Genomic DNA, 24,786 nt, shown 5'->3' on the forward strand with positions numbered 1-24,786 from the left:
GAATCTTTAAAAAAAAAAAAAAAGAAGAATGAAAGAAAGAGGGACGCCTGGGTGGCTCAGTTGGTTAAGCAGCTGCCTTCGGCTCGGGTCATGATCCCAGCATCCTGGGATCGAGTCCCACATCGGGCTCCTTGCTCAGCGGGGAGCCTACTTCTCTCCCTCTGTCTCTGCCTGTGCTCGCTCACTCTCCCTCTCTCTCTCTGACAAATAAATAAAATCTTAAAAAAAAAAAAAAGAATGAAAGAAAGAAAGAAATGCAGTGCCAAGGGGTGCCTGGGTGGCTCAGGGGATTAAAGCCTCTGCCTTCTGCTCAGGTCATGATCCCAGCATCCTGGGATGAGCTCTCTGCTCAGCAGGGAGTCTGCTTCCCTTGCTCGCTCTCTGTCTGCCTCTCTGCCTACTTGTAATCTCTGTCTGTCAAATAAATAAATAAACTCTTAAAAAAAAAAAAGAAAGAAAGAAAGAAATGCAGCACCGAGGGTTATTATCACGGACTAGCCACATAGCTATCTTCTACCATGGACCAAAATTCTAGACTCCCAGAAGGAAAGGTGCTCAGCACAAGCCACACTGTACAAACACTTCAGTCAAGTGAGTGCTCTTATCAGTGACAGTGGAAGGAACTCTAGTGAAATCTAAATTCCCAGAAGCCAGGCAAGGACCAACTTTGTAAGCAAGCCTTTCAAAGGACAGCAGTTAGGCCTGTTATGTTTGCTCTTTTCTATACATTCAGTACTATCCCACAGGAAAAATTGACATACTTTCACTTGCAAGAAGACTCTTCAAAATTCAGAAACAAGCATTTAAAAAGAAGACATAAATAGAGTTGCTGTCTGAGAAATGGCTAATGCACTCATGTTAATAAACTCATAGTTATATTTGATTTTCAAGAGTTTTACTGTAAGGTATAATGAAAATATATGAAAAACAAAGGAAAACTCAATTTGGTCTCAATGAACTTGGACTCTTACTGCTTCAATATAAAGAGGGCTCTTTCAGTACTGCTAGCAGCAGAGCTTATACATGCCCATATTACAACTGGTTAGAAATAGACTTCACATAATACATACAATTAGGCAAAAATAAAGTTGACAAGTCACTTGGCATTAACAGTTTGGACATGAACTTTAGAAGTAAAAGGTAAAGAAGGCATTACAACATCATGTTTATGCAGATAATTTTCTTCTGCTAGTATTTTGGGGATAGAAGAGGAAACTTCCTTTTGTTGTTCTCGCCACTTGAGTATATTCTCTGCCAGTTCTTCTGTCTCAGTCACCAACATATCCATTTTTGCTAAAGCCATACTCTGTAGTGTTTGAAAGAAGGGGAAAAGAGGAGAAATTACATTTGTCATCAATATATCATTATTATATCATAAATGGTTATGATACCAAAAGTTCACACCTGACCTTTTCTACCCCCTTAATACAAAGGCTTCTTAAAATTGTGTCCTCCTGGGGCACCTGGTGGCTCAGTGGGTTAAAGCCTCTGCCTTTGGCTCGGGTCATGATCCCAGGGTCCTGGGATTAAGCCCCACATCACGCTCTCTGCTCAGTGGGGAGCCTGCTTTTCCCCCTCCCTTCTCTCTGCCTGCCTCTCTGCCTACTTGTGATCTCTGTCTGTTAAATAAATAAATAAAATCTTAAAAAAAAAATTGTATCCTCCCTACTTATTACAGAACATGCTTTTTCTTTATAAATTCACCTAAAAAATTGTGTCCTCCCCACTTATTACAGAACATGCTTTTTCTTTATAAATTCACCTCTTCTTTGTCTTCAATTATCACCTCAAAGCAAATGACCCATAATCTGTATTGTAACCTACCCCCTTCCTAAAATTCAGTCCCATATTTGTCTACTGAGTATCTCTGAGTGTACATTCAGTATCACAAACTTGATTTTATTGCAATTCAACAATGATTGAAGATTTACTTTCTGTGGAAGGCGTGTGAGAAAACAAGGTCATTAGCTTTTTTGATTTCTTGATCCTACTCACCCTCAAGTCACCAAGGCTAGTTACTTCGTTACTTTGGATGTGTCTCTTGTCCAAAGAGTAGACACATTCTAGAAATTTGATGTCCCAAATCTCAAAGTCTATATAATCTTTTGTTTTCCTATGCTTTAAATCTTTTATCTGAATGCTTGTATTTATTCTCCAAGTTTCTCTGCCTTTGGTTCATTTGCCTAGTCCTCTAACCTACAGTTTATCAAACTTTAATGGGTGTAGGAATCACCTGAGGAACTTAATAAATTATAGATTCAGAATCTGAATGTCTAAGGTGAATGAAGTCTGCAATTCTGCATTTCTAACAAGCTTCCAGGTGCTGCTGAGCTCTCTGCCCATACTGAGTGACTCAGTGTCTTCTACCCAATATTGTCTCCATTAAAGTGTAATTCTGATCAAGTCATCACTCGTCTGTGCCCTTCTCTAAAAACAAACCAAACCAAACAACCATTTATTTATTTATTTTTAGAGAGAGAGAGGGAGAGAGCGAGCACAGGCAGACAGAATGGCAGACAGAGGCAGAGGGAGAAGCAGGCTCCCTGCTGAGCAAAGAGCCCGATGTGGGACTCGATCCCAGGACGCCAGGATCATGACCCGAGCCGAAGGCAGCTGCTTAACCAACTGAGCCACCCAGGCGTCCCCCAAACAACCATTTAAACTGTTGAATGTTCCCCAGTATTCAAAAGTCTCAACTTCTTAGTCTGGTTTTCAAGGCATTCCATAAATTAACCATGATTTAATCTCCCTTTCAATAGCTTTAAGGATCAGCCAAAGTGGAGTACCACTCTTCCCCCAAACTGCCAATGCTAATTTTCATGTCTTTCCTCACATTGCTGCTTTGGACCAAACTATTCTTTTTGATACAAATTTCATTGATTTTTCAAGCTTCAGCTCACTACTAACTACTAACTACTATGTAAAACTTTACTGAAGGGGCAGCTGGATAGCATATGTCTTCAGCTCAGGTTATGATCCCAGGGTTCTGGGATCAAGCCCCAAACTGGGCTCCCTGCTCAGTGGGGAGTCTGCTTCTCCCTCTTCTTCTTGCTTGTGTTCTCTCTCTCTCTCTAATAAATAAATAAAATCTTTTAAAAAAATAAAATAAAAACTTTACTGAAGCATTCTTACCCCCATTCTACTCCCTATCTCCCTAAAGTAGAAACAATCCCTCCATTTTCTTTGCTTAATATACAGGACCTTCTTTGTAATTCTCTACTATATCCACTGCACAAAAATAATATTATAAAACGGATAGTATCTGGGGCGCCTGGGTAGCTCAGTGGGTTAAGCCACTGCCTTCGGCTCAGGTCATGATCTCAGTGTCCTGGGATCGAGTCCCGCATCGGGCTCTCTGCTCAGCAGGGAGCCTGCTTGCCTCTCTCTCTCTCTCTCTGCCTGCCTCTCTGTCTACTTGTAATCTCTCTCCATCAAATAAATAAATAAAATCTTTAAAAAACAAACAAACAAAAAAACAAAAAAAAAACGGATAGTATCTTAGAGCTCACTAAACCTTGAGAATTTGAGGGCAGGGACTTGTCATATCTGTTTCTCTCTCCTGATAACTATGGCATAACCCCTTGAACAATAAAGATAACACATATTTATTAAATATTAGAATAAAACAATGTAAAATGACTTCTAAAAAAGCTCTAAAAAGACACTTTAATTTTAAAAAATAAGTCATTTAGAATATTAGCTATCAAAAAGTTAAACAAAGGGGTGCCTGAGTGGCTCAGTTGGTTAAGTGTCCAACTCTTGATTTTGGCTCAGGTCAGGATTACAAGTTTGTGAGATCAAATCCTGCCATCAGGCTCTGCACTGGGTGTGGAGCCTGCTTAAGATTCTTTCTCTGCCCCTCCCCACCTTCTCCCTCTCAAAAAAAAAAAAAAAAAAAAAAAGGTTAAAGCAATCACACATTTGAGATTCTAGTATAAAAGAACTAAAGACAGCCAAATGTAATGTGAAGTAGCTGAGATACTTAAATGCTACTGTTAATACTCACCATTTTCTTTAGATTTTCATCTAAATGAGGGATATTTTTAATTGTTTCAAGATGGTTTTCTAATCTTTCAATGAAAGTTACTGCCAATTCCAGCAAATGTACCATACAGCTAAAAGAGAGAGAAAAAAGTCAACTATTTTTTTTTAGTTTGTGTTCCTTTTTTTTCTTTTCAATCAGGACTTTTAATATAAGAGAACTACAATCAACCCAGTGAGCCAGTAATAAACTTTCTGCATTCATGGAAATACCAATGATAAAAATATCATTTTCTTTCACTTTAAGCAGAAATTAACTCGTCATCCATACAGAAAAACAGAGACAATGCTAATTTGGTACCCACCTAATATGAGACAAAACTTAATGTTAGTAATTTTCTCATATAATTTTCCTAGATTAAATCTCATTCCATTTCAATCTACTCATTCTCCATGAAGGGTGAAGATAATAAAGATAAATGTACTTGACTAAAACTGTCTACACCTAAAACCACTTTGAATCTTCACATTTGCAAAATGCTTTAAAATCATTACTCAGTTCTTCTGATATATATAATGTATAATACATACATTAATGGTATTTTACTATACTGAATAGATAACTGAATATATCCACAAGAATGGGCTTTTTACATTTATTCTTTTACTACAAGATAACAAATCTGACATTTAAGAGAGAGGTACTGATTTGCTAAGGGTCAGCTAGTGAGGCACTGATGGAGAAAGTTAGCAATTAGATTCCCAAATGTTTGCTTCTTTACTGTTGTTTTTATTATACTTGTATGAGGAAAAGAGGAACAGAAAGCATCCCCACTCTATGGACTAGGAAACTGAGGCTAAAACAAATCATTTGCCCAAAGTTTTGAGGCGTACAAACAGCAGAAATGAGAGCAGAACTCATGTTTGTTTGTTTTTTTAAAGATTTTATTTATTTATTTGTCAGAGAGAGAGCGAGCGAGAGCGAGCGAGAGCGAGCACAGGCAGACAGAGTGGAAGGCAGAGTCAGAGGGAGAAGCAGGCTCCCTGCGGAGCAAGGAGCCCGATGTGGGACTCGATCCCAGGATGCTGGGACCATGACCTGAGCCGAAGGCAGCTGCTTAACCAATTGAGCCACCCAGGCGGCCCTGTTTTTTTTCTTTTAGCTGACATGGTTTTCATCTCTCTCTGCCTACACTCCCTAAGAGAATTTTTACATATAGGTACGATTAACACAACAATAAGCTTACTTCATAGAAAATGGTCTATACATGATAAAAATAATTTTTATCCATCTTACTAGATGTTATTGATCTAATTTCTTTCATTGAATTCATTATATCATTCCCAAAATACAGTGGGCAAAAAGAATGCCTTTCTCTTCACCACAGCTTAACTCTTTAAAAGCAGAAGATTTTCTTTCTGATTGTATGTATCAGCATTAAAAATAATGATAACAGATATAATCACTATATATTGTTTAATAAATTATGCTATGAAATAACTACTAAACAACAACAACAAAAAACTAAACCCTCAAGAAATATGTGTAACCACTAATTTCAACTCTTTAGTTTAACCTGTGATAAACAGCTTCAATAGGCAAGTTTTCCTGGCACGTGGGTTTCAACAGTCTTTGCCTGAGGGACCTCTTCTCTTTTAGCACCGCTTCCAAATGATTATTCATGCTTTGCAGAGTATGACACTTCTGAGCTATACAAACCAGAAACCATAATTACAGTTAGCAATATGACAAGTTTTAAAATCACTAATAATTTTTTTTGCTTTGGTTTGACACTACCAATGTCAAAAATTAATCCATTTCCCCCTAAGTATCTCCCCTTTGCTATCTTTAATATCAAAACCAGTTTACTTTCTTTTTTTTTTTTTAAGATTTTATTTATTTATTTGACAGAGAGAAATCACAAGTAGACAGAGAGGCAGGCAGAGAGAGAGAGAGAAGGAAGCAGGCTCCCTGCTGAGCAGATAGCCCGAGAAGGAAGCAGACGCGGGACTCGATCCCAAGACCCTGAGATCATGACCCAAGCCGAAGGCAGCGGCTCAACCCACTGAGCCACCCAGGTGCCCCAAAACCAGTTTACTTTCAATGATTTTTTTTTTTAAAGATTTTATTTATTTATTCGACAGAGAGAGATCACAAGTAGGCAGAGAGGAAGGCAGAGAGAGAGGAGGAAGCAAGCTCCCTGCTGAGCAGAGAGCCCGATGCGGGACTCGATCCCAGGACCCTGAGATCATTACCCGAGCCGAAGGCAGCGGCTTAACCCACTGAGCCACCCAGGCGCCCTCAATGATTTTTTTTTAAAGGACTTTTAAAAAAAATAATTTATTTATTTGACAGAGAGAAATCACAAGTAGACGGAGAGGCAGGCAGAAAGAGAGAGAGGGAAGCAGGCTCCCTGCTGAGCAGAGAGCCGGATGTGGGACTCGATCCCAGGACCCTGAGATCATGACCTGAGCAGAAGGCAGTGGCTTAACCCACTGAGCCACCCAGGCGCCCTCTTTTTTTTTTTTTTTTTTTTTTTTTTAAGATTTTATTTATTTATTTGACAGAGATCACAAGTAGGCAGACAGACAGGCAGAGAGAGAGAGAGAGAGATGAGGAAGCAGGCTCCCTGCCAGAGCAGACAGCTCGATATAGGACTGGATCCCAGGACCCTGAGATCACGACCTGAGCCGAAGGCAGAGGCTTAACCCACTGAGCCACCCAGGGGCCCCGCAATGATTTTCTCTTATTTTGCTTGCTGACAACCAAATCCAGTGCTAAATTCTTTGTCTTCATTATTCAACTCTGTATCTATTCAGGTTATTATAGCCAGAGCCATATTCTTCACATAAAATATTTTCTCATCTCTGCCTCTAACATTTTACATGAAATTAAAAAAATGAACATGTCTTCAAGCTATTTCTGATTATTGCAATATTTTGACCACAATTCAATTAATGCTTCCAACTGATTCTTTTTTTTTGAATCATTCTTTTTATTTTGAAAAATTTCAAACTTAGAGGAGTTTTATTGAACTCCCACATAGATTTCACCTAGACCCACCGTTAACATTTACCTACATCTTTCTTTCTTCACAGACTCAATACATGTATTTTTGCTGACCCATTTGAGAGTAAGTTGTCAATACCAAGAACTTTCACCTCTAAAACTTCAGCATGTATTTCCCTACTTAGGAACATAATCTTATGTAAATTCAAGTATCAAATTCAGAAAATTTAACATTGGAACAATACTACCAGTATTTAATACAGTCCATATTGACATTTCACCAAGTAACTCAATAATGTCCCTTATAGCAAAATGAATTCGTAATCAAGTATTCAATCCATGACCACATTGTACTTTGGCTGTGGAGTCCCTCTAGTTTCCCGTAATCTGGAAAGTTCTTCAGCCTTTCTTTGTCTTTCAAGCTTTCCTGAATTTGAAGAGCTCTGACCTGGGTCACTTTTTTTTTTTTTTTTTAAGATTTATTTATTTATTTGACAGACAGAGATCACAAGTAGGCAGAGAGGCAGACAGAGAGAGAGGAGGAAGCAGGCTCCCTGCTGAGCAGAGAGCCCGATGTGGGGCTCGATCCCAGGACCCTGGGATCCCGACCTGAGCCGAAAGCAGAGGCTTTAACCCACTGAGCCACCCAGGCGTCCCCTGACCTGGGTCACTTAATGCTATTTGCACTACAACCAACAGAATTTCTATTTGAGCACAGAATATAAGATTTTATTAGCTTTGGGCTAATACCTAAAAAAATTATGGTATATTATAATTTTATTGCCTGGTGCATATCTAAGGTAATTCAAGAAAAAGCTGAAATTCCAATAACTACCCATATTTCATCAAATTACTTACCCAAAAAGGAAGGATGAACAACATCTGCTGTATCTTTTTCTAGTCTTAAAAGTTCAATTTCCAAGTTTTTCTACGTTGAGAAGAAAAATAATATTGAGTTCATGTAGAATGTTGCCTGAAGGCTTAAACTTTAGTAAAAAAAGCATAGTCTTTAACCCATGAATATGGGGGGGGGGGTGCGCAGGGAGAGGAGGATTTGTTATGAGCCCAGGGAATTTACTGAAGATTTTCATTTTGGTGTTGAAGCTGTACTGCTGCTACTGCTACTACTACTAACTATTACTATGACTGTTACTACAAAGAAGTAAACACTTACCCAGTTATGTGCTAGACAATGTTCCAAGTGTAAGAGAACTACTGCTGGAATCAATTAATTTTTTTTTTCCTGTACTAGAAACAGAAAGTACAAAGTCCAGGGGCACCTGAGTGGCTCAGAGGGTTAAACCCTCTGCCTTCGGCTCGGGTCATGATCCCAGGGTTCTGGGATTGAGCCCCACATCGGGCTCTCTCCTTGGTGGGGAGCCTGCTTCCTCCTCTCTCTCTCTGCCTCTCTGCCTACTTGTGATCTCTCTCTGTCGAATAAATAAATAAAATCTTAAAAAAAAAATAAAGAAAGTACAAAGTCCAATATAATATACCTGGTAGATTTCAGCTTGAATATCTGTGATCTGCTGTAGTCTGGAGAAGTTTGCAAAGTAGGAAGCTGATTTCTTGGATATATTTAACATCTCCTATTGGTAAATGAACAGAAAGTAGCAGTGTGTCACAAAGTTTCTGTGCGCATTTGAATAGCACCCCCATAGGCTTAAAACATGAGGATTTATTTATTTATTTACCTACTTACTTACTTATTTTTAAGATCTTATTTATTTGACACACAGAGACAGCGAGAAAGGAAATATAAGCAGGGAGAGTGGAGAAGGAGAAGGCGGCTTCCTGCAGAGCAGAGTGTCCAGCACCGGGCTCGATCCCACAACCCTGGGTTCAAGACCTGAGCCAAAGGCAGACATTTAAGGACTGAGCCACCCACGTGCCCCAAACATGAGGATTTATTACGTCCAACACAGCCTTTGAAAAATGAAGTACAGGGGCGCCTGGGTGGCTCAGTGGTTTAAGCCGCTGCCTTCGGCTCAGGTCATGATCTCAGGGTCCTGGGATCGGGTCCCGCATCGGGCTCTCTGCTCGGCGGGGAGCCTGCTTCCCTCTCTCTCTCTGCCTGCCTCTCCATCTACTTGTGATTTCTCTCTGTCAAATAAATAAATAAATAAATAAAATCTTTAAAAAAAAAAAAGAAAGAAAAATGAAGTACAGAGAGTAACAGTAGCAATGTATATTCCTCTTTTTAAAATACTCACTATCTGCGCACCCAAGTAGCTAAGTGGGTTAAGCGTCAGGCAGGCTCTAGGTTTTGCCTCAGGTAGTGATCTTGGGGTTCTAAGACTGAGCCCCACATTATGTTCTGTGCTCAGTGTACAGTCTGCCTGGGATTCTTTCCCTCTTCCTCTCCCTCCTCTCTGCACCTCAGTCTGTGCCTGCTCTCTCATACTCAAATAAATAAATATACTTTTTTTTTTTTTAAAGATTTTATTTATTTAGGGGCGCCTGGGTGGCTCAGTGGGTTAAAGCCTCTGCCTTCGGCTTAGGTCATGATCTCAGGATCCTGGGATCGAGCCTCGCATCGGGCTCTCTGCTCAGCAGCCAGCCTGCTTCCCTCTCTCTCTCTGCCTGCCTCTCTGCCTACTTGTGATCTCTCTGTCAAATAAATAAATAAAATCTTTAAAGAAAAAATTTTAAAATTTATTTATTTATTTATTTGAGAGAGAGCAGGGAGCCCAACAGGGGGCTTGATCCCAGGACCCTGGGATCATGACCCCAGCTGAAGGCAGATGCTTAACTGAATGAGCCACCCAGGTGCTCCTAAATAAATCTTAAAAAAAAAAAAAAAAAAAAAAAAGTAAAAGAAAGAAAGAATTATGTTCTTTAAAACAAAAGGCACTAAATAAGGACGCCTGGGTGGCTCAGTTGGTTAAGCAGCGGCCTTCAGCCCAAGTCATGATCCCAGCGTCCTGGGATCGAGTCCCACATCAGGCTCCTTGCTTGGCAGGGAGCCTGCTTCTCCCTATGCCTCTACCTGTCACTCTGTCTGCCTGTGCTCGCTCTCGCTCCTCTCTCTCTGACAAATAAATTAAAAAAATCTTAAAAAAAAAGAAGGCACTAAATATTCACTATCACAAATCTTTTGGCCAAATATTTAAAAAATAAGAAAACAAACAAGACTCAATCACTTTGTCCTATTTCCTCAAGTACTATGCACAATACAACTGCATTAGTAACAGCTGATAAGGTTAAGAAGGATGAGCTTGAGGTTGATGGAGAATTGCCTCTACACAAATCAACAAAACCTAGCCTCTGACCTTCCTGGGGCTAAAGTCAAATATTTTCTCACCATGGAATCATTTATCTGATTCATTAAATGACCTCTATTGGCTATAATTCATTCATACTGTCTCTTTTCACATACTCATTCTCTTAAAGGAATGTTTTGTCCAGGTGGAATTATTCTTCTAAAAAGCTTACTCCCTCCTTTTATGCTTTAATTCTATGCAAAATACTGCTTGCATATATTGCCTCCTTAAATTGCAGGTTACTTCAGAATAAGAATATTGTTCATCCCCTGGCTTCATCCATGAGTTTCTGTATCCTCTTCTTCTTTTCAAGAATATTAGCACATTTAGAGATCTTTAGAGATCTTATAGGAAAAAGGATGAGAGAGGATAGTCTATGAACTAAATGCAGCCCACTGCCGATTTCTGTACAGCCCATAAGCTAAGAATGGTTTTTTAATTTTTTAAAGCTGGGAGAAAAAAATAAAAACATGAAATTGAAATTTCAGGATCCAGAATAAACTCAACTGCACCCATTCATTTACTTATTACCTCTGGCTTCTTTCACACTACAATAGACAAGATACAACCATATTGACCTAAAAGCCTCAGATACTTATCCTCTGGTCCTTAATAGCAAAAATTTGCTGACCAATGACAACAGATTTTATAGGCATTCATTGAGTTAGGCTGTAGAAGACTAAAGGATGGATTGGAAGGAAAAGCTTTCTAGAACTAACATATATGTGGAAAGAAGGGGAAGAAGAATCTGAATACGTAGTTTCCTACATAAGTGTAGAAGATCTTGATGGCTATGACAAGCAATTATAATGCAGGAAATTTGAGTAATTCAAGGCTTCGTGGTAAAGAAGTAACATGATGATATATAATATATATCTTAGAAATTTAAATGGGGATGGTATGGAAAATAAAAGTAATTAGGCTGGGGGGCAGTAAGGAATAGGGAGTGACTAATGAATATGGGGGTTTTCACTGGGGTTGATTAAAAAAAAGTTATGAAAATAGTTGCACAACACTGTGACTGTACTTCATGCCACTGAATTGTACACTTTAAGAATGGTTAACATGGTAAGTTTTATGAGTATTTCACCACCAAAAAACCCACGACTGGGGCACCTGGGTGGCTCAGTCAGTTAAGCATCTACCTTGGGATCCAGCCCTACATTGGACTGAACCTCCCATCAAGGTCCCTGCTCAACAGGGAGTCTGCTTCTTCCTCTGCTCCTCACCCTGCTCATGTTCTCTCTCTCTCTCTCTCCCACTCTGTCTCTCTCTCAAATAAATAATAAAATCTATTTTAAAAAGGGCAAATCCTGGCTGATATGGGGTACCAGGGATAAAGTCAAGTCAATAGATATTCCATTAAATGACGAAGATAACACAAGTTATTTTACTGATGGCAAAATCGAGGTTTGGGAGAGCAAAGTACGAGTTTAACTTCATTCTATAAATATGTATCATGGCTGAAATGAGGATGAATCTAATCTACTGAATTCCCATCATATCAGCATAACTCTTTTACTCTTCTTTCTGCTCTTAGGTAGAAGATCAATGAAAAGTAAAACATCTCCCATTCCTCTTCGTAACTTACTTGTAGTCTGGTATCTCTTCATCCCTCCCTGCGTATATGCTAATCTTAACTGAACACATGCAAACGAGTAAACTGTTAGGTTCAACAGCATGGTAATGGAGCTTAGCTAAGAACATGTAAGAGAAACCAATGGAAAAGTGAGAACATTCAAGGGAAAGACAAAAGGAGAGGAAAGAAAGAGTAGCCAAATTTCTCTAATTCTAACATTTGAGGATTGTGACTTAACCTTGTATCTTAAAAAAAGGAAAAAAAAAGGCAAGGATTGGGGACTACAGAAAAGTTTTTACTGTTGTACTGTTTTACTGTTGTACTGCCAATATATATTATACACTTTATATGCCAGTAGGGTAAAGGGACACCCAATATGAAAGGATCCTGATAAAGGGAGTCTGTTTAAGGTATTTCTGTTCATTCTGTTGCTAGGCACAAGAAGATGAAATCTAAGACTTTTATGTATAATATAAAAATCCTGATAATACTGTGTACAAAGTACATATATGTATAAACTTGTGTTTGGGGGCATCCTTTCTTCTTTTTTGTCCTTTCTACTTCATACTGAATTCTACCTGAGGGACATTAAAAGGGAGGCAGTATAGCAGAGAAATTAAAAGCAGAGGCTTTAAAGTGGGGGAGGGGATACAGAGGTGGGCAGGACACACTGAGAAAATAATATATATATATATATATATATATATATAAATGTATATATTTATACAGAATTTATATAGAAAATTTATATATATAAATGTATAAACATACATATAAATAATGTCTACATATATCTCTATATAGTGTATGTGTATGTATTCGATCGACCTACCATAACTCACTAAAGCTTGCCAGAAAAATAGCTAGGATGTAAGGCCACTAAAGTAGTCCTAGGGCATAAACGAAAACAAATACCCCATTTATCCCACAGAGAGTTAGCTATACTTTCTTCCACTAAATCATTCCCCAATGGATAGATCAAAACAAAACACAAACAAGTTATGTTTAGAGTTGCATCGTTATCACAATTTCAAGCATCACTTGATTTTTTTAATGTACATGGGATGATGTGCACTTAAGGGATAGGCTAAAGAGATCATATAACATCATTTTGAAAGAACCAATGCTAAATCCTCCTAATAAAAATAGGTCTTGGGGCGCCTGGGTGGCTCAGTGGGTTAAGCCGCTGCCTTCAGCTCAGGTCATGATCTCAGGGTCCTGGGATCCAGCCCCTCATTGGGCTCTCTGCTCAGCAGGGAGCCTGCTTCCCTCTCTCTCTGCCTGCCTCTCTGCCTACTTGTAATCTCTCTCTGTCAAATAAATAAATAAAATCTTTAAAAAAATAGGTCTTCATATGTAAAGTTTGCTTAAAGTAAAATCATACTACAAATCTGTAAGGTTTCCTCATTGGGACTAGTTGTGTAGTAAGATTGTAAAATGGTCTTAAAGAGATTTTTACCTGTAGGCAAAACAGGTAACTGTCCAGTTAGTGCTACTTAAAGGACACTAGACAATGCTCTTCACAACAACTTCTACCCCAACAAATACCTGACTTATCAATGTCAAAATTCTCTTAGGTGTTTATTTCTTCTACCAATACACTCTAGAGGTTAAGTCCCAAATGTCTTACAATATGTTTGCCAAATTACTTTGTTACAGAACTAAACAATGTGAGACTACCAGGCGATTTGGTAGGAAGAAAACAGGAGGTAAGAGAAGGTGAGAACTAGTGGAGTTCTGTAGTTATGTTCTGCCTACTTTCCAATGCATTCATTTGTACCCCCTCCCACCCCCAATCCTTAAGATCTGGTTACTAGAACCTCCGTTAATCTACAGGAATTCTTCATCAGAAGTTTAAACTTTTTCAAGATAGTGTCATAGTATCACCTATCACAGTTCATCCCAGAGATGATACAATGTGTCACTCTGTTTCACTGGTTGAGTGACCTTGGGTAAATTTCTTGCTCTTCTTACGCCTTAGTTTCTTCATTAACAAAACAAAACGAAACAAAACGAAACAAAAAAAACCTTTATGGGGGGGAGAGAACGCGCATGCGCAAGCGAGGATGGACAGAAGGAGAAAATCGTGAAGTACACTTCCTGCTGAGCGCGGAGCCCCACATGGGACTCCATCCCCAGGCCCTCGGCCGAAATCAAGAGTCAAGAGTCTGAGGCTTAACCAATGGAGTCACCGAGGCGCCCCTTTACATTCTTCATCTTAAAAATTAGTGTACAGTAGGGGCGCCTGGGTGGCTCAGTGGGTTAATCCTCTGCCTTCGGCTTGGGTCATGATCTCAGGGTCCTGGGATCGAGCCCCACATCCGGCTCTCTGCTTGGCAGGGGGCCTGCTTCCTCCTCTCTGCCTCCTCTCTGCCTACTTGTGATCTCTGTCAAATAAATAAATAAAATCTTTAAAAAAAATTAGTGTACAGTAGGGGCGTTTGAGTGGCTCCGTCCGTTAAGCCTCCCACTCCTGATTTCGGATCAGGTCTTAATGCCAAGGTCGTGGTATGCAGCCCCAACCTCCTGCTCAGCTGAGCAAGGAATCGGCTTGAGATTCTTTCCCTCTGCCCCTCCCCACCCTCTTTCTCTCTTTTATCAATCTATCTATCTTTTAAAAAACAAGAGTAAGGTACAATTCTCTAATGACTCTTCTAAATATCTTCCATCATGTTCATACAGCTAATCTCTGCGGATGATTTTACCTTTCTACTTTTCTATTTCCTTTTTAGTGAAAACCCTCAACTTGCTTGTTATCTCAAAATTTCTTTCCCTCAATCTCACTTTCCCCATTCCCTTGTCACTTCTGCCACTTGGATTCCATTATTCCTGCGTATCTTTAATTTCTCCCTCTATTGGCTCCTTTCACTTTGGCATATTAACATGTTCTTCTTGCGGAACCTAAAACTACAACTAAAAAGCTGGGACTAATGTGCCTCTTCTCTGATAATTACTCCCCTCCTGCATTCACCTTCCAAGGTCTTCCTGGTACTTCTCAACATTTTTAAAATGTTTCTTTCTTTCTTTTCTTTCTTTCTTTTTTTTTTTTTTTGCCTTTAAAGTTGTATGCTTTTCCTGAAGTTCTCCTGTACCCAGCATCTCCCGCCCCAAATATGTTTCAACACCTCAAACAAGCGTTTGGGAGCGTTTAACACTTAATCGTATTTCCTAACCCCGGCACCCATTACTATACAGAGGCGCTATCACTGGGTGAGAAAAAGCAGGAGAAGACTGATCTTTATTATCCCTCAAGAACTGACCGAGGATAACTCGCCCGCGGACACCTGAAACATCCTCTGCTCGGAGTCCCGCTTTCGCACAACCACTACAGAACCGTCACTACTGTTGCCTGGAAGGGCCTCCATTGGCCTCTACTCCACCACAGCCCCCACCCAGCACCCTCACACATAGGCCCGCCGCCCAGCACCACCACCTCACAGCCATCTTCTGTCTCCACCGCCGGCACCCCCTTAATGACGCCATCGCCGTCCACGCACCTGAGTGACCACCCCTGAAGCAACTAAATGGCCCAGCAGTAGCCCGGCAGCACTCGGAGCGGACGCGGCATCCCAAGGGTTCGCAGCAGCCATGGCTGGGACCCACCTCCCCGGCTCCCGCGATGAGTGAGTGGAACGCAGAGCGACCGCGCGGCGCGGATCGATGACGTCACCGGGCGTTTCCGCCCGGGTGGAAGCCCGGGGAGCTCATCCCGGGCAAGCGCGGGCCGCGGGTCTTCCCTTGCTGAGCCGGCTGTGAGCTGAGGGGTAGGAGACGAGTCCCGCGCTCCCTGATCATTTGTAGGCTCTAGCGGCATCAGGCCTCAGAACAGCTGTAAAACTTGTTGGGCGTGGTGGTCGGGCTGTTCTTCCCTTTCTTCCTTGCCACTTTTAGTTGGTCCCCAAGATCTAGGAGTCGGCAGGAGGTGACAGCTTGGCCAAAAGACCCAGCCGAGAGGCGGATGGGGTGGCTGGGTGCCTGGACTGAGCGGTGACAGCTGCGCTTCCTTCCTGCAGGCACCTGAGCCGCGGTCCTAGGATGGGAAACAGTGCCCTCCGCGCTCATGTGGAAACCGCGCAGAAAACTGGTGTCTTTCAGCTTAAGGACCGTGGACTGACCGAGGTGAGACTGGGAGGGGACGGACCAGGGAAATTAAAGGGAGAGGGACTGCGGGGGTGGCGAAGTTAATCGGTGAGGGATTCTTCGCGCTGTGAACCCCTTTCTCCAGTTCCCCTCAGAGCTGCAGAAGCTGACCAGCAATCTAAGGACCATCGACTTGTCCAACAACAAGATCGAGAGCCTACCGCCTATGATTATAGGGAAGTTCACTGTGCTGAAGAGCCTCTCCTTGAACAACAACAAACTGAGTACGGCTTTTGCGCCTGGGAAGCATTTGCTAGTGATCAGCTGTTAAGAAGGGTGGTTTTCTCTTACAAGCTGATTTTTGTTGTTATGAAACCGCTCTGAGAACTCAAGACACAGAGTGCTTGAAGCGATCTCGTAATTACATCTACACGCCTCCTCTGGTGTGTAATGATTGGTACTGGCTTAATTTGGACTTGAAAGGGAAGACCATCTTTGGGATGTAATGTAAACAGAGCTAATTTTGCAAATTTAAAAAAGGGGATGGAGTGGGAAGGGGGAGCCTAACAAATCCCACAAAATTGCTGTCGGATTCTGCAGAGGTCCTTTTATAAAAGGAGCCCAATATATACATAAATGCTTTCCTGTATTTTGATGGCACCCTCACTTTCTGAAGACTATGTTGGTAAAATGCAATACTTAAAAATGACACAAAATGTTGGAATTTAATTGATTTTTATTGATAGGAGGCCTATAAGGTGGCCATGTAGTTTTTCTAGACTTTGTCTAAAGTGTGTCTCAGCTGTATCATTTAGGTTTTTAATTTTTTTTCTTTGCCAGCTGTTCTTCCTGAGGAGTTATGCAATCTGAAAAAATTAGAGATGCTAAGCCTGAACAACAACCACTTGAGAGAGCTACCATCTACCTTTGGGCAACTGGCAGCCCTCAAGACCCTGAGCCTCTCTGGGAACCAGCTTCGAGCACTACCACCACAACTCTGTAGCCTCCGGCACTTGGATGTGGTGGATCTCTCCAAGAATCAGATTCGGAGCATACCTGACATAGTAGGGGAGCTTCAGGTCATCGAACTCAATCTCAACCAGAACCAGGTCTAGAGCTTAAGGGTTTTTTCTTACATCATGTGGGTTTACAGTCTTCTGTAATCCGTTCTTCTCTAAACTGTAGTCATGGAGCTGGGTATCAGAGGCTAGATGAGCAGTAAAGTCAATGGGCTGGACTATTTCAAAGCTCAAAGTGCTATAGAATTAGTTGAGACACTGTGTGTGTGTTGCATAGGTGTTTTCTGGAGAGTGGGATGGGTAATGGGGTAGGATAATTTCAAAAGTTAAACTATATCACAAATCTTGAAGAATTCAGAGCCTCTTCAAATATGCCTCTAATCATCTTGCAGGGAGCTATGTCAGGTAGAGTGGGAAAGAGGCTTTTTTTTTTTTTTTTTTAAGATTTTATTTATTTGACTGAGATCACAAGTAGGCAGAGAGGCAGGCAGAGAGAGGAGGGGGAGACAGGCTCCCTGCTGAGCAGAGAGCCCAATGCGGGGCTCCATCCCTGGACCCTGGGATCATGACCCAAGTTGAAGGCAGAGGCTTTAACCCACTGAGCCACCCAGGCGTCCCTGGAAAAGAGGCTTTAACTCATAAGTTCTTGGAGTTGGACAAGACAGATAATTCATTGTCCCTTTATTGACCTCTTTCTCAAGCATGTCCTGATTTTACTGAAAATTCATTACTGACAGGCTTTCTGGCCCATTTCATTGTTGGATAGCTTTAATTGAAATAATTGAAATTGGTTTCCATTACTTTGGAAGCTCTTTGGTTAATAAGTATCTGGAGAAATAATCCTTGTTCAAGATGTAAGGCTTAAATGATGAAACATTAAACATAGTGAGACTAAGTGGCCTTTTTACTGCATACAATTCTAGATTTGCATAGTCCAATACAACAACCACACATGGGTGTTCAAATTTGGATTTAAATGTGCTATGGTGAGAGCTGTGAAGTGTGTAAACCTGGTGATTCACAGACCCCTGGGGCTAAAAATACATTATATGTTTATAAAAAAAATAAAAAATGAAAAAAAATTAGATTTAAAAATTAAGATCCATTTTTGCCACTAGCTGTATTTCAAGTGCTCAAAAGCTGTATGTGGCAACCATATTGAACCACAAAGATAAACATTTCAATCACCCCATTCACCTACGCTGCTGCCCTATTATCACTGGTTCTGATTTTAGTGTGCACCACGTTAACCAGAAGAGCTTGTGAAGACATCACTGGGTCCCCACCCTCCACATTTGTGATTCATTAGGTCTGGAGTAGAGTCCGAGAATTTACATTTTTAAAAAAGATTTTTATTGGGAATCTTGGGTGGCTCAGTTTGTTAAGTGTCAGCCTTTGGCTCAGGTCATGATCCCCGTATCCTGGGATTGAGTCCCAAATTAGGCTCTTTGCTCAGCAGGGAGCCTGCTTCTCCCTCAGCCTGACCGTTCTCCTGTGCACATGTGCACTCTGACAAAATCTTTAAAACAATTATTTTTATTATTTTAGAGAACACACATGCATGTGCACACAAGCAAGGGGGAAGGGCCGAGGGAGAGAATCTCAAGAAGACTCCCAGATGAATGTGGAGTCCAACATGGGGCTCCATATCAACCCTAAGATCATGACTTGAGCCAGAATCAAAAGTTGGATGCTGAACTGACTGAGCCACCCAGGCGCCTCTGACAATTTATATTTGTAAAAAGTTCCCAGGTGATGGTCTAAGATACCAGGCAGAGTAAATATAATGTGATGACTTGGAGAATTTAAAGAGCAAAAGAGGTGAATGAATCAAAGATTAATTGTTCAAGGCCCTAAAAGAAGAGTGGTGCTACTGAGTGGATAAATGGATATCAACTGAGTTGATCATAATGGTGACTCATCCCAACCGAAATGTTTTACTAAAAATTAGACACACAGGAAAAAATAGACATGAGCAAATATGAATGTAGATAAAGATTTTCAGGTCTTAACAGAAGTGATAGCTTTAAGAAAGGATGAGCTTTTAAGGAGGAAGTTTAGGAAAAAGATCCAATATTAAGTATTAGACTGCTGCTTGAAAATGTCCATGGGGGGGCGCCTGGGTGGCTCAGTGGGTTGAGCCTCTGCCTTCCGCTCAGGTCATGATCTCAGGGTCCTGGGATCCAGCCCCTCATTGGGCTCTCTGCTCAGTGGGAAGCCTGCTTCCCCTCTCTCTGCCTGACTCTCTGCCTACTTGTGATCTCTCTCTCAAATCTTTAAAAAAAAGTCCATAGGAACAAGGGGTGGGGGAGCCAAAAATCAGGAGTAATTCAAAAGAGAAGTCCACTATTTAGGTACAAGAAGGAGTTTCAAAGAAGTGGTAGATGGTAGTCAAATCCAATAGGGAGTGAGTACAGTGAATCCTTGACTTCGGCAGTATAGCAGCACCGCGACTATGTACACATAAAAGACAGGCAGTGAATGTAAATGCACCAAAACGTTTATGGTGGCAGATTAGAGGTAACTTTTTTCTTTAAACTTATTTGACTCTCAAATTTTCTGTAATCAACAGTACTTTTATTAGAACATTTTTGTTTCTAAAAAGCCACTGGTAACCTTCAAACAGCATCTTTTTTTCCAAAAAGTGGAGGAGGAGTAACAGAAGCTAGATAGCACAGGCTTTGGGAATGAGTAGGTGGTGAGAAAATGGAGGTGGTAAAAGAACTAGGACAAATGGTCAAGTTTTTGTTTTAATTTAGTAAAAAAATATATGTATACAGTAGTGCTTTTGCTTTTTCATAGGAGTCTTTTGTTGTTCAATAGATATCACAGATCTCAGTAAAGATCTCTTGCTGTCCTCGCCTTAAAGTTCTTCGCCTGGAAGAGAACTGTCTTGAGCTCAGCATGCTTCCACAAAGCATTCTCAGTGATTCCCAGATCTGTCTGCTTGCTGTGGAAGGCAACCTTTTTGAAATAAAGAAACTTCGAGAACTGGAAGGATATGATAAGGTATGTATCAGTGTACTTCATCACTGTTCCAGAGAGGACAATGGTGAAACTACATGAACGTTTATAGCTACAGGGTGTATGTATAATCCTGTTTATGTCAGCAGGATTTGTTCCCCATTTTGGAGGTGGATTCTAAAAATTAGCCAAATGGTATTGTGCCAAGATAACTTTTCTTCCAAGTAGCTTATTGTAAAGCATTTTTGTCTTTTGATGGGTGTCCTCTTAAAATATAAGGGAAAAACCCAAAGCTGTGTGCTTTAAATCTTCATTTAGAATAGGTCGATTTTGTAGGAAATGAAAAAGACCATAGCCAGTAAAATCCTAAATGGAAAAAATCACAAAATCCCAATTTCAAAAAAAGGCTAATATTTTCATATACCAAAATACCATATTCTTCTTTTATAATTTTTTAGTACATGGAGAGATTCACAGCCACTAAGAAGAAATTTGCATGATGTTCTCCAGGAGTGCGGGAAACTTACAGGACACTGACATAGAATCTCTTGCAATCTGGCTGAATCAGAGGCTCCTGTTGTCAAGGATTATCTGCAGTATGGAGATGATGCTCCTGCAGATAATATTTCTGTGATCTTTTTCCTTTCAGGGCTCGTCTTAAGCAAGCTAAAAAATCAAGGGACAGTGAGTCTCCTCCATTTTGAGTCATGGGTAGGATAAAGGACAGTGTTGATCATCAAAACCATCATTAGTCTGGGTTTAAGAAAATCAGTAGCTCATTACTATTTACACAATGAAGGATGCTGCTTGGTAACAGAACCACTCCATATCACAGCTTGAAATTTCATGTTTAGTTTTGGTGTATGAGCGCTTTCATAAAGTCAGTTGCCATTCCACCTGTGTTAACATTTCATATTTTTATGAAATTTAAATAATTTGTGAGAGGCTACCATGGTTAATCTAAGGGCTTATGATTTTATTTCAGTCCATCAGTTCAAATGCAGTGTTTATACTTGGGTGTTAGAATGTACATAAATATGTGACTGTCTTGATTAAAAGTGTACTGTGTCAGAGAAAGCACCAACACAACACTAAGAGATGTTCCCCAAGGCTGCAGTAGCAAATTTTTTACTATTGCATGTGCCTTATTGGTAGGGGGCTCTGAAGAGCTAAAATCATATATGCAAAACTTGTAAGATACAAAGGGTTGTCATAATCAAGATTTTCCTGAAGCTTTGTTAGAAATAATCTTATTTCTGATAATCCTTTTCCCTTTTTGTATTTATAATTCTAATCAAATTACCTATCAAAACTACTGCTACAATATTTTAAAATAACCTATGTTTATAAAGTTTATTCTCTGGATGCAAGAATACACTAAATAAAGAATTTTTAATGAACTTCGGCTGGAAAAAGGGTTAATCCTTCAAAGGAAGAAGGCAGAACTTTAACTTGTATGTGGCCCTTTGAAAGTAAACTGATTGGAAAGAAATGTTTCATGTTCTTGTTAAAGTGCAGGAGTACTGAAATGCCTTCATGTGACTGATAAATACCTTGCAAGTACTGGAACCATGCTTATTAAGAGAAACTAAAAGTACAAAGGTAGATGACTTCTGGTTGTTACTGACATGAACATTTTGGAAACTACCACTCTAATGTTCATAGATTTTGTATTTGCCAGGGCAATTTAGCATGTATTGTCAGTTCTTGTTTTATAAACCTAGTTTAACCATTAAGTCAATAGATCACAACAGCTTCGTGTTTATATGCATAAATCTCTCTGACTTGAAATCTGATCCGGGTATTCCATATTTCTCATGTTATTTTCTGTTTCTCACCATGGGGAGGGATGGGCTGCCAGTTTATCCTTAGCAACTGAGTTTTGCTTTTTGTAAACTTCAATGCTTAATCTTTTGGTCTACTAAACAATGTTTCTCTAGGTTTGTTTGTTTTTTTTTTTTAATCAGTGCTTAACATCTAATAAATTAGAACTTCTAAACTAAATAACTTAAATGTCCCCAGACATTTAATTATTATTTGGAGTTAAAAATATCTCCCATCTCTGAGAATCAGTGACCGCTAGCTTTCACAACTTGAACCCAGCCTTATTTCCAGATACCCTTTCTTCACTCTCATTTTACCTACCCAGTCATACCAGATTATTCTGCTCCTTAAACCCACAGTGTGCGCCTCCCCTGTAATTGCCTTTACATTGTTTGCTCAGTCAGGAATGCCCTGTCTCACCAAATGTGCTCCTTCTATCTAAAACTCATTTTAAGTCTAAGCCAAATTAATTGCTCCCCCATCTGTTATGATAGCACTATATTCATCTGTCTCTTGCTAGAATGAGCTACTTGTGGGCCTGAACTATGTGAAGTAACATGCCCAGATTTATAAAGCACAAGTATTTACTCACCTATGAGCCAACATAATGAAGTTGGTTAACCCGTGTGGGGTCTGGAGACCCATATTTGTTTGGCCACCAACCTGAAGTCACCCACTTTCTTTTAGAGCCTGGTTAGAAGTCAGTGTAGTATATTAAGATCATGGGCCTTGGAGTCAGAAAGATCCTGGTTTGAATACACAGTCTGTCATTTACTAGCTTTGTGAATTTGAGCAATTTATGCTCATCTGTAATATGGAGAATACTTCCAACCATTCAGGTTAGAAGGATGTAGTAAAAAGATACATAAAGGCATTTTAGAAGAGTGCCCATGATAGAGTAAGCAATCAATAAATGGTGCCATTTATTTCACCTGTACGGCATTAAAATAGAAGTTAGCGAGTCATATAAAAACAGGAGGCTTAGAGCAAATACATTAAAAAGGATGAAAACAAATGACTAGAGAATAAAGAACTTGACTATCAATCTGAGAAATATAAATCTGAAAAAAAAATACAAATCTGATTAGAAAAGTAACTGGGATAACCTGGAATTTTGATAAGATAGTGACCTAATAGAGAAAATAATATTTAAAGAAACTAATTCTAAGTGCAATTGAATACAGAATGTTTGGGTTAAGAGGAGATTCATGGGGCGCCTGGGTGGCTCAGTGGTTAAAGCCTCTGCCTTCGGCTCAGGTCATGATCTCAGGGTCCTGGGATCAAGTCCCGCATCAGGCTCTCTGCTCAGCAGGGAGCCTGCCTCCTCCTCTCTCTCTCTCTCTCTCTGCCTGCCTCTCAGCCTACTGTGATCTGTCTGTCAAATAAATAAAAATCTTAAAAAAAAAAAAAGAGGAGATTCATAATTCACACATGACATGAAAAGATCTAAGTTGAAGTGTGGTAACAAGGATAAAGGAAGGGACACTTGGGTGGCTCAGTGGGTTAAGCCTCTGCCTTCAGCTCAGGTCGTGACCCCAGGGTTGTGGAATCAAGTCCCACATTGGGAGCCTGTTTCTCATTCTGCCTGCTGGCTCCCCATGCTTGCGCTTTCTCTCTCTCTTCTGACAAATAAATATTAAAAAAAAAAAAAAAAAGTAAGGAGGAAAGAAACAAGCATAACTATCGGGGATAAATACCACTGTTATTATAAGACTGGAAACTTGAAGAAGGAGCTTAGTGTTAAAAAATTAAATTGAGGGCAATACAATTTTTTAAAAAGATTTTTAAAATTTATTTGACAGAGATCACAAGTAGGCAGAGGAGGGGGATGAGAAGCAGACTCCCTGCTAAGCAGAGAGCCAGATGCATCACTCAATCCCAGGACCCTGGGAATTATGACCTGAGCCAAAGGCAGAGGCTTAACCCACTGAGCCACCCAGGTGCCCCTGGGTGATACTGGGTGATACTATTTTTGAACTCCTTTATTATAGGTTAGTGTTATGCTCAAGACTACACAAGTAAATGACTAAAGCAAAATTTGAAACAGGTGGTCAAACTCTAGAGCTTGTGTTAACTACTTTCAGTTACTACCTTTCAAAAGTACTGGAAACAAGTTTCCACACAATGTTACAAGAGAAAATCAGAGAAGGCTTTAAGTCAACAGCTTGTATTTCTTGTGCATTATGGACCTAACTTCTATGACCTCATCCCTCTTCTTTTTCCCTTTCTTTCTTTCTCTTGGAGACATTTGTAACCTGGGATCCACAGATAGGCTTTTAAGACCCACTGATGCGTGATTTTTACTTATGCGTGATTCATGTTTATGTTTATTTCTCTGTGGAGACAGGCTAAGTTGTCTTTCATCAAATTCACAAATGGACTCTTGACCCCAAAAGAGCTCCACCCAAGAGAGGATAGCAACTATAATTTATTAAGCTCTTGCATTTATTGGGTGCTTCTCTCAGTTCTTGACATGGCATCACCACACTGACTTTTCATGACAACTCTATGGAGGAGGAATTATTAATCCTCATTTACAGACAAGGAAACTGAGGCATAGAAATGTGCTTACAGTCTCAGCAAGTGGCAGAGTATAAACTCAGATAGTTGAGTGCCTTAACTTACACTTCTAACCAATTATATTGTGGGGGCAGCATTTTGGTATCCTCAGAAACTACTGCCTTTAGCCCTAACATGAAAAACATTTTTAAATTTAGGTATATCACAATCCCTAATGTTTTATACTTTCTCTCTTTACACATTTACCACCACCTGCCAAACTACTCCTTTTGGCATGGAGCATTTCTATTCCAGAGAGCCTGACTGAATCTCACTCTAAATATTTTCCTCCTCAGCCTATGGAAGTCCTCGTGTTAACAGTACCTTCACTAAGTGGGTTGTAGTTCTAGTGCATAAACATCCTTTCAATCATTAGTGTATTAAAGCTCAAATAAGTAAGAGACTAATAATAATTAAAATGACCCTCATGACAAATCGTAGGAAGAAAAGTCCTGTCAGTATTTCCAATTAAAAAATGGGAAAGGTGCTATAAAGGCAGCTTTCCAT

At 40.1% G+C, this 24,786-nt stretch overlaps 2 protein-coding genes across 6 annotated transcripts; one reads left to right on the forward strand and one right to left on the reverse strand.

The window, feature by feature from the left end:
• Positions 1–858: 858 nt before the first annotated feature.
• Positions 859–15,461, reverse strand: HAUS2 (HAUS augmin like complex subunit 2; the record flags this gene model as incomplete). Of its 5 annotated transcripts, none has more annotated exons than XM_082735445.1 (6): positions 859–1,306; positions 4,007–4,115; positions 5,559–5,691; positions 7,850–7,919; positions 8,488–8,580; positions 15,094–15,442. In XM_082735445.1, 6 exons carry the CDS (start codon positions 15,196–15,198, stop codon positions 1,097–1,099), a joined length of 720 nt encoding a protein of 239 aa, XP_082591571.1. In that variant the 3' UTR covers positions 859–1,096. The 5 variants fall into 5 exon arrangements, with proteins under 5 accessions (XP_082591571.1, XP_082591572.1, XP_082591573.1 ...); XM_082735446.1 differs by having other exon boundaries at positions 15,331–15,436; XM_082735447.1 differs by lacking the exon at positions 8,488–8,580 and having other exon boundaries at positions 15,331–15,423.
• A 43-nt stretch (positions 15,462–15,504) lies between these two features.
• Positions 15,505–21,900, forward strand: LRRC57 (leucine rich repeat containing 57). The gene is made up of 6 exons (XM_082735444.1): positions 15,505–15,597; positions 15,847–15,952; positions 16,059–16,197; positions 16,754–17,022; positions 19,756–19,941; positions 20,355–21,900. The coding sequence occupies exons 2-6, from the start codon at positions 15,869–15,871 to the stop codon at positions 20,394–20,396; spliced, it is 720 nt and encodes a 239-aa protein (XP_082591570.1). The 5' UTR covers positions 15,505–15,597; positions 15,847–15,868; the 3' UTR covers positions 20,397–21,900.
• Positions 21,901–24,786: the final 2,886 nt, after the last annotated feature.

The sequence above is a fragment of the Mustela nivalis genome, assembly GCF_964662115.1.
Source record: "Mustela nivalis genome assembly, chromosome: 6".
Lineage (NCBI taxonomy): Eukaryota > Metazoa > Chordata > Mammalia > Carnivora > Mustelidae > Mustela > Mustela nivalis.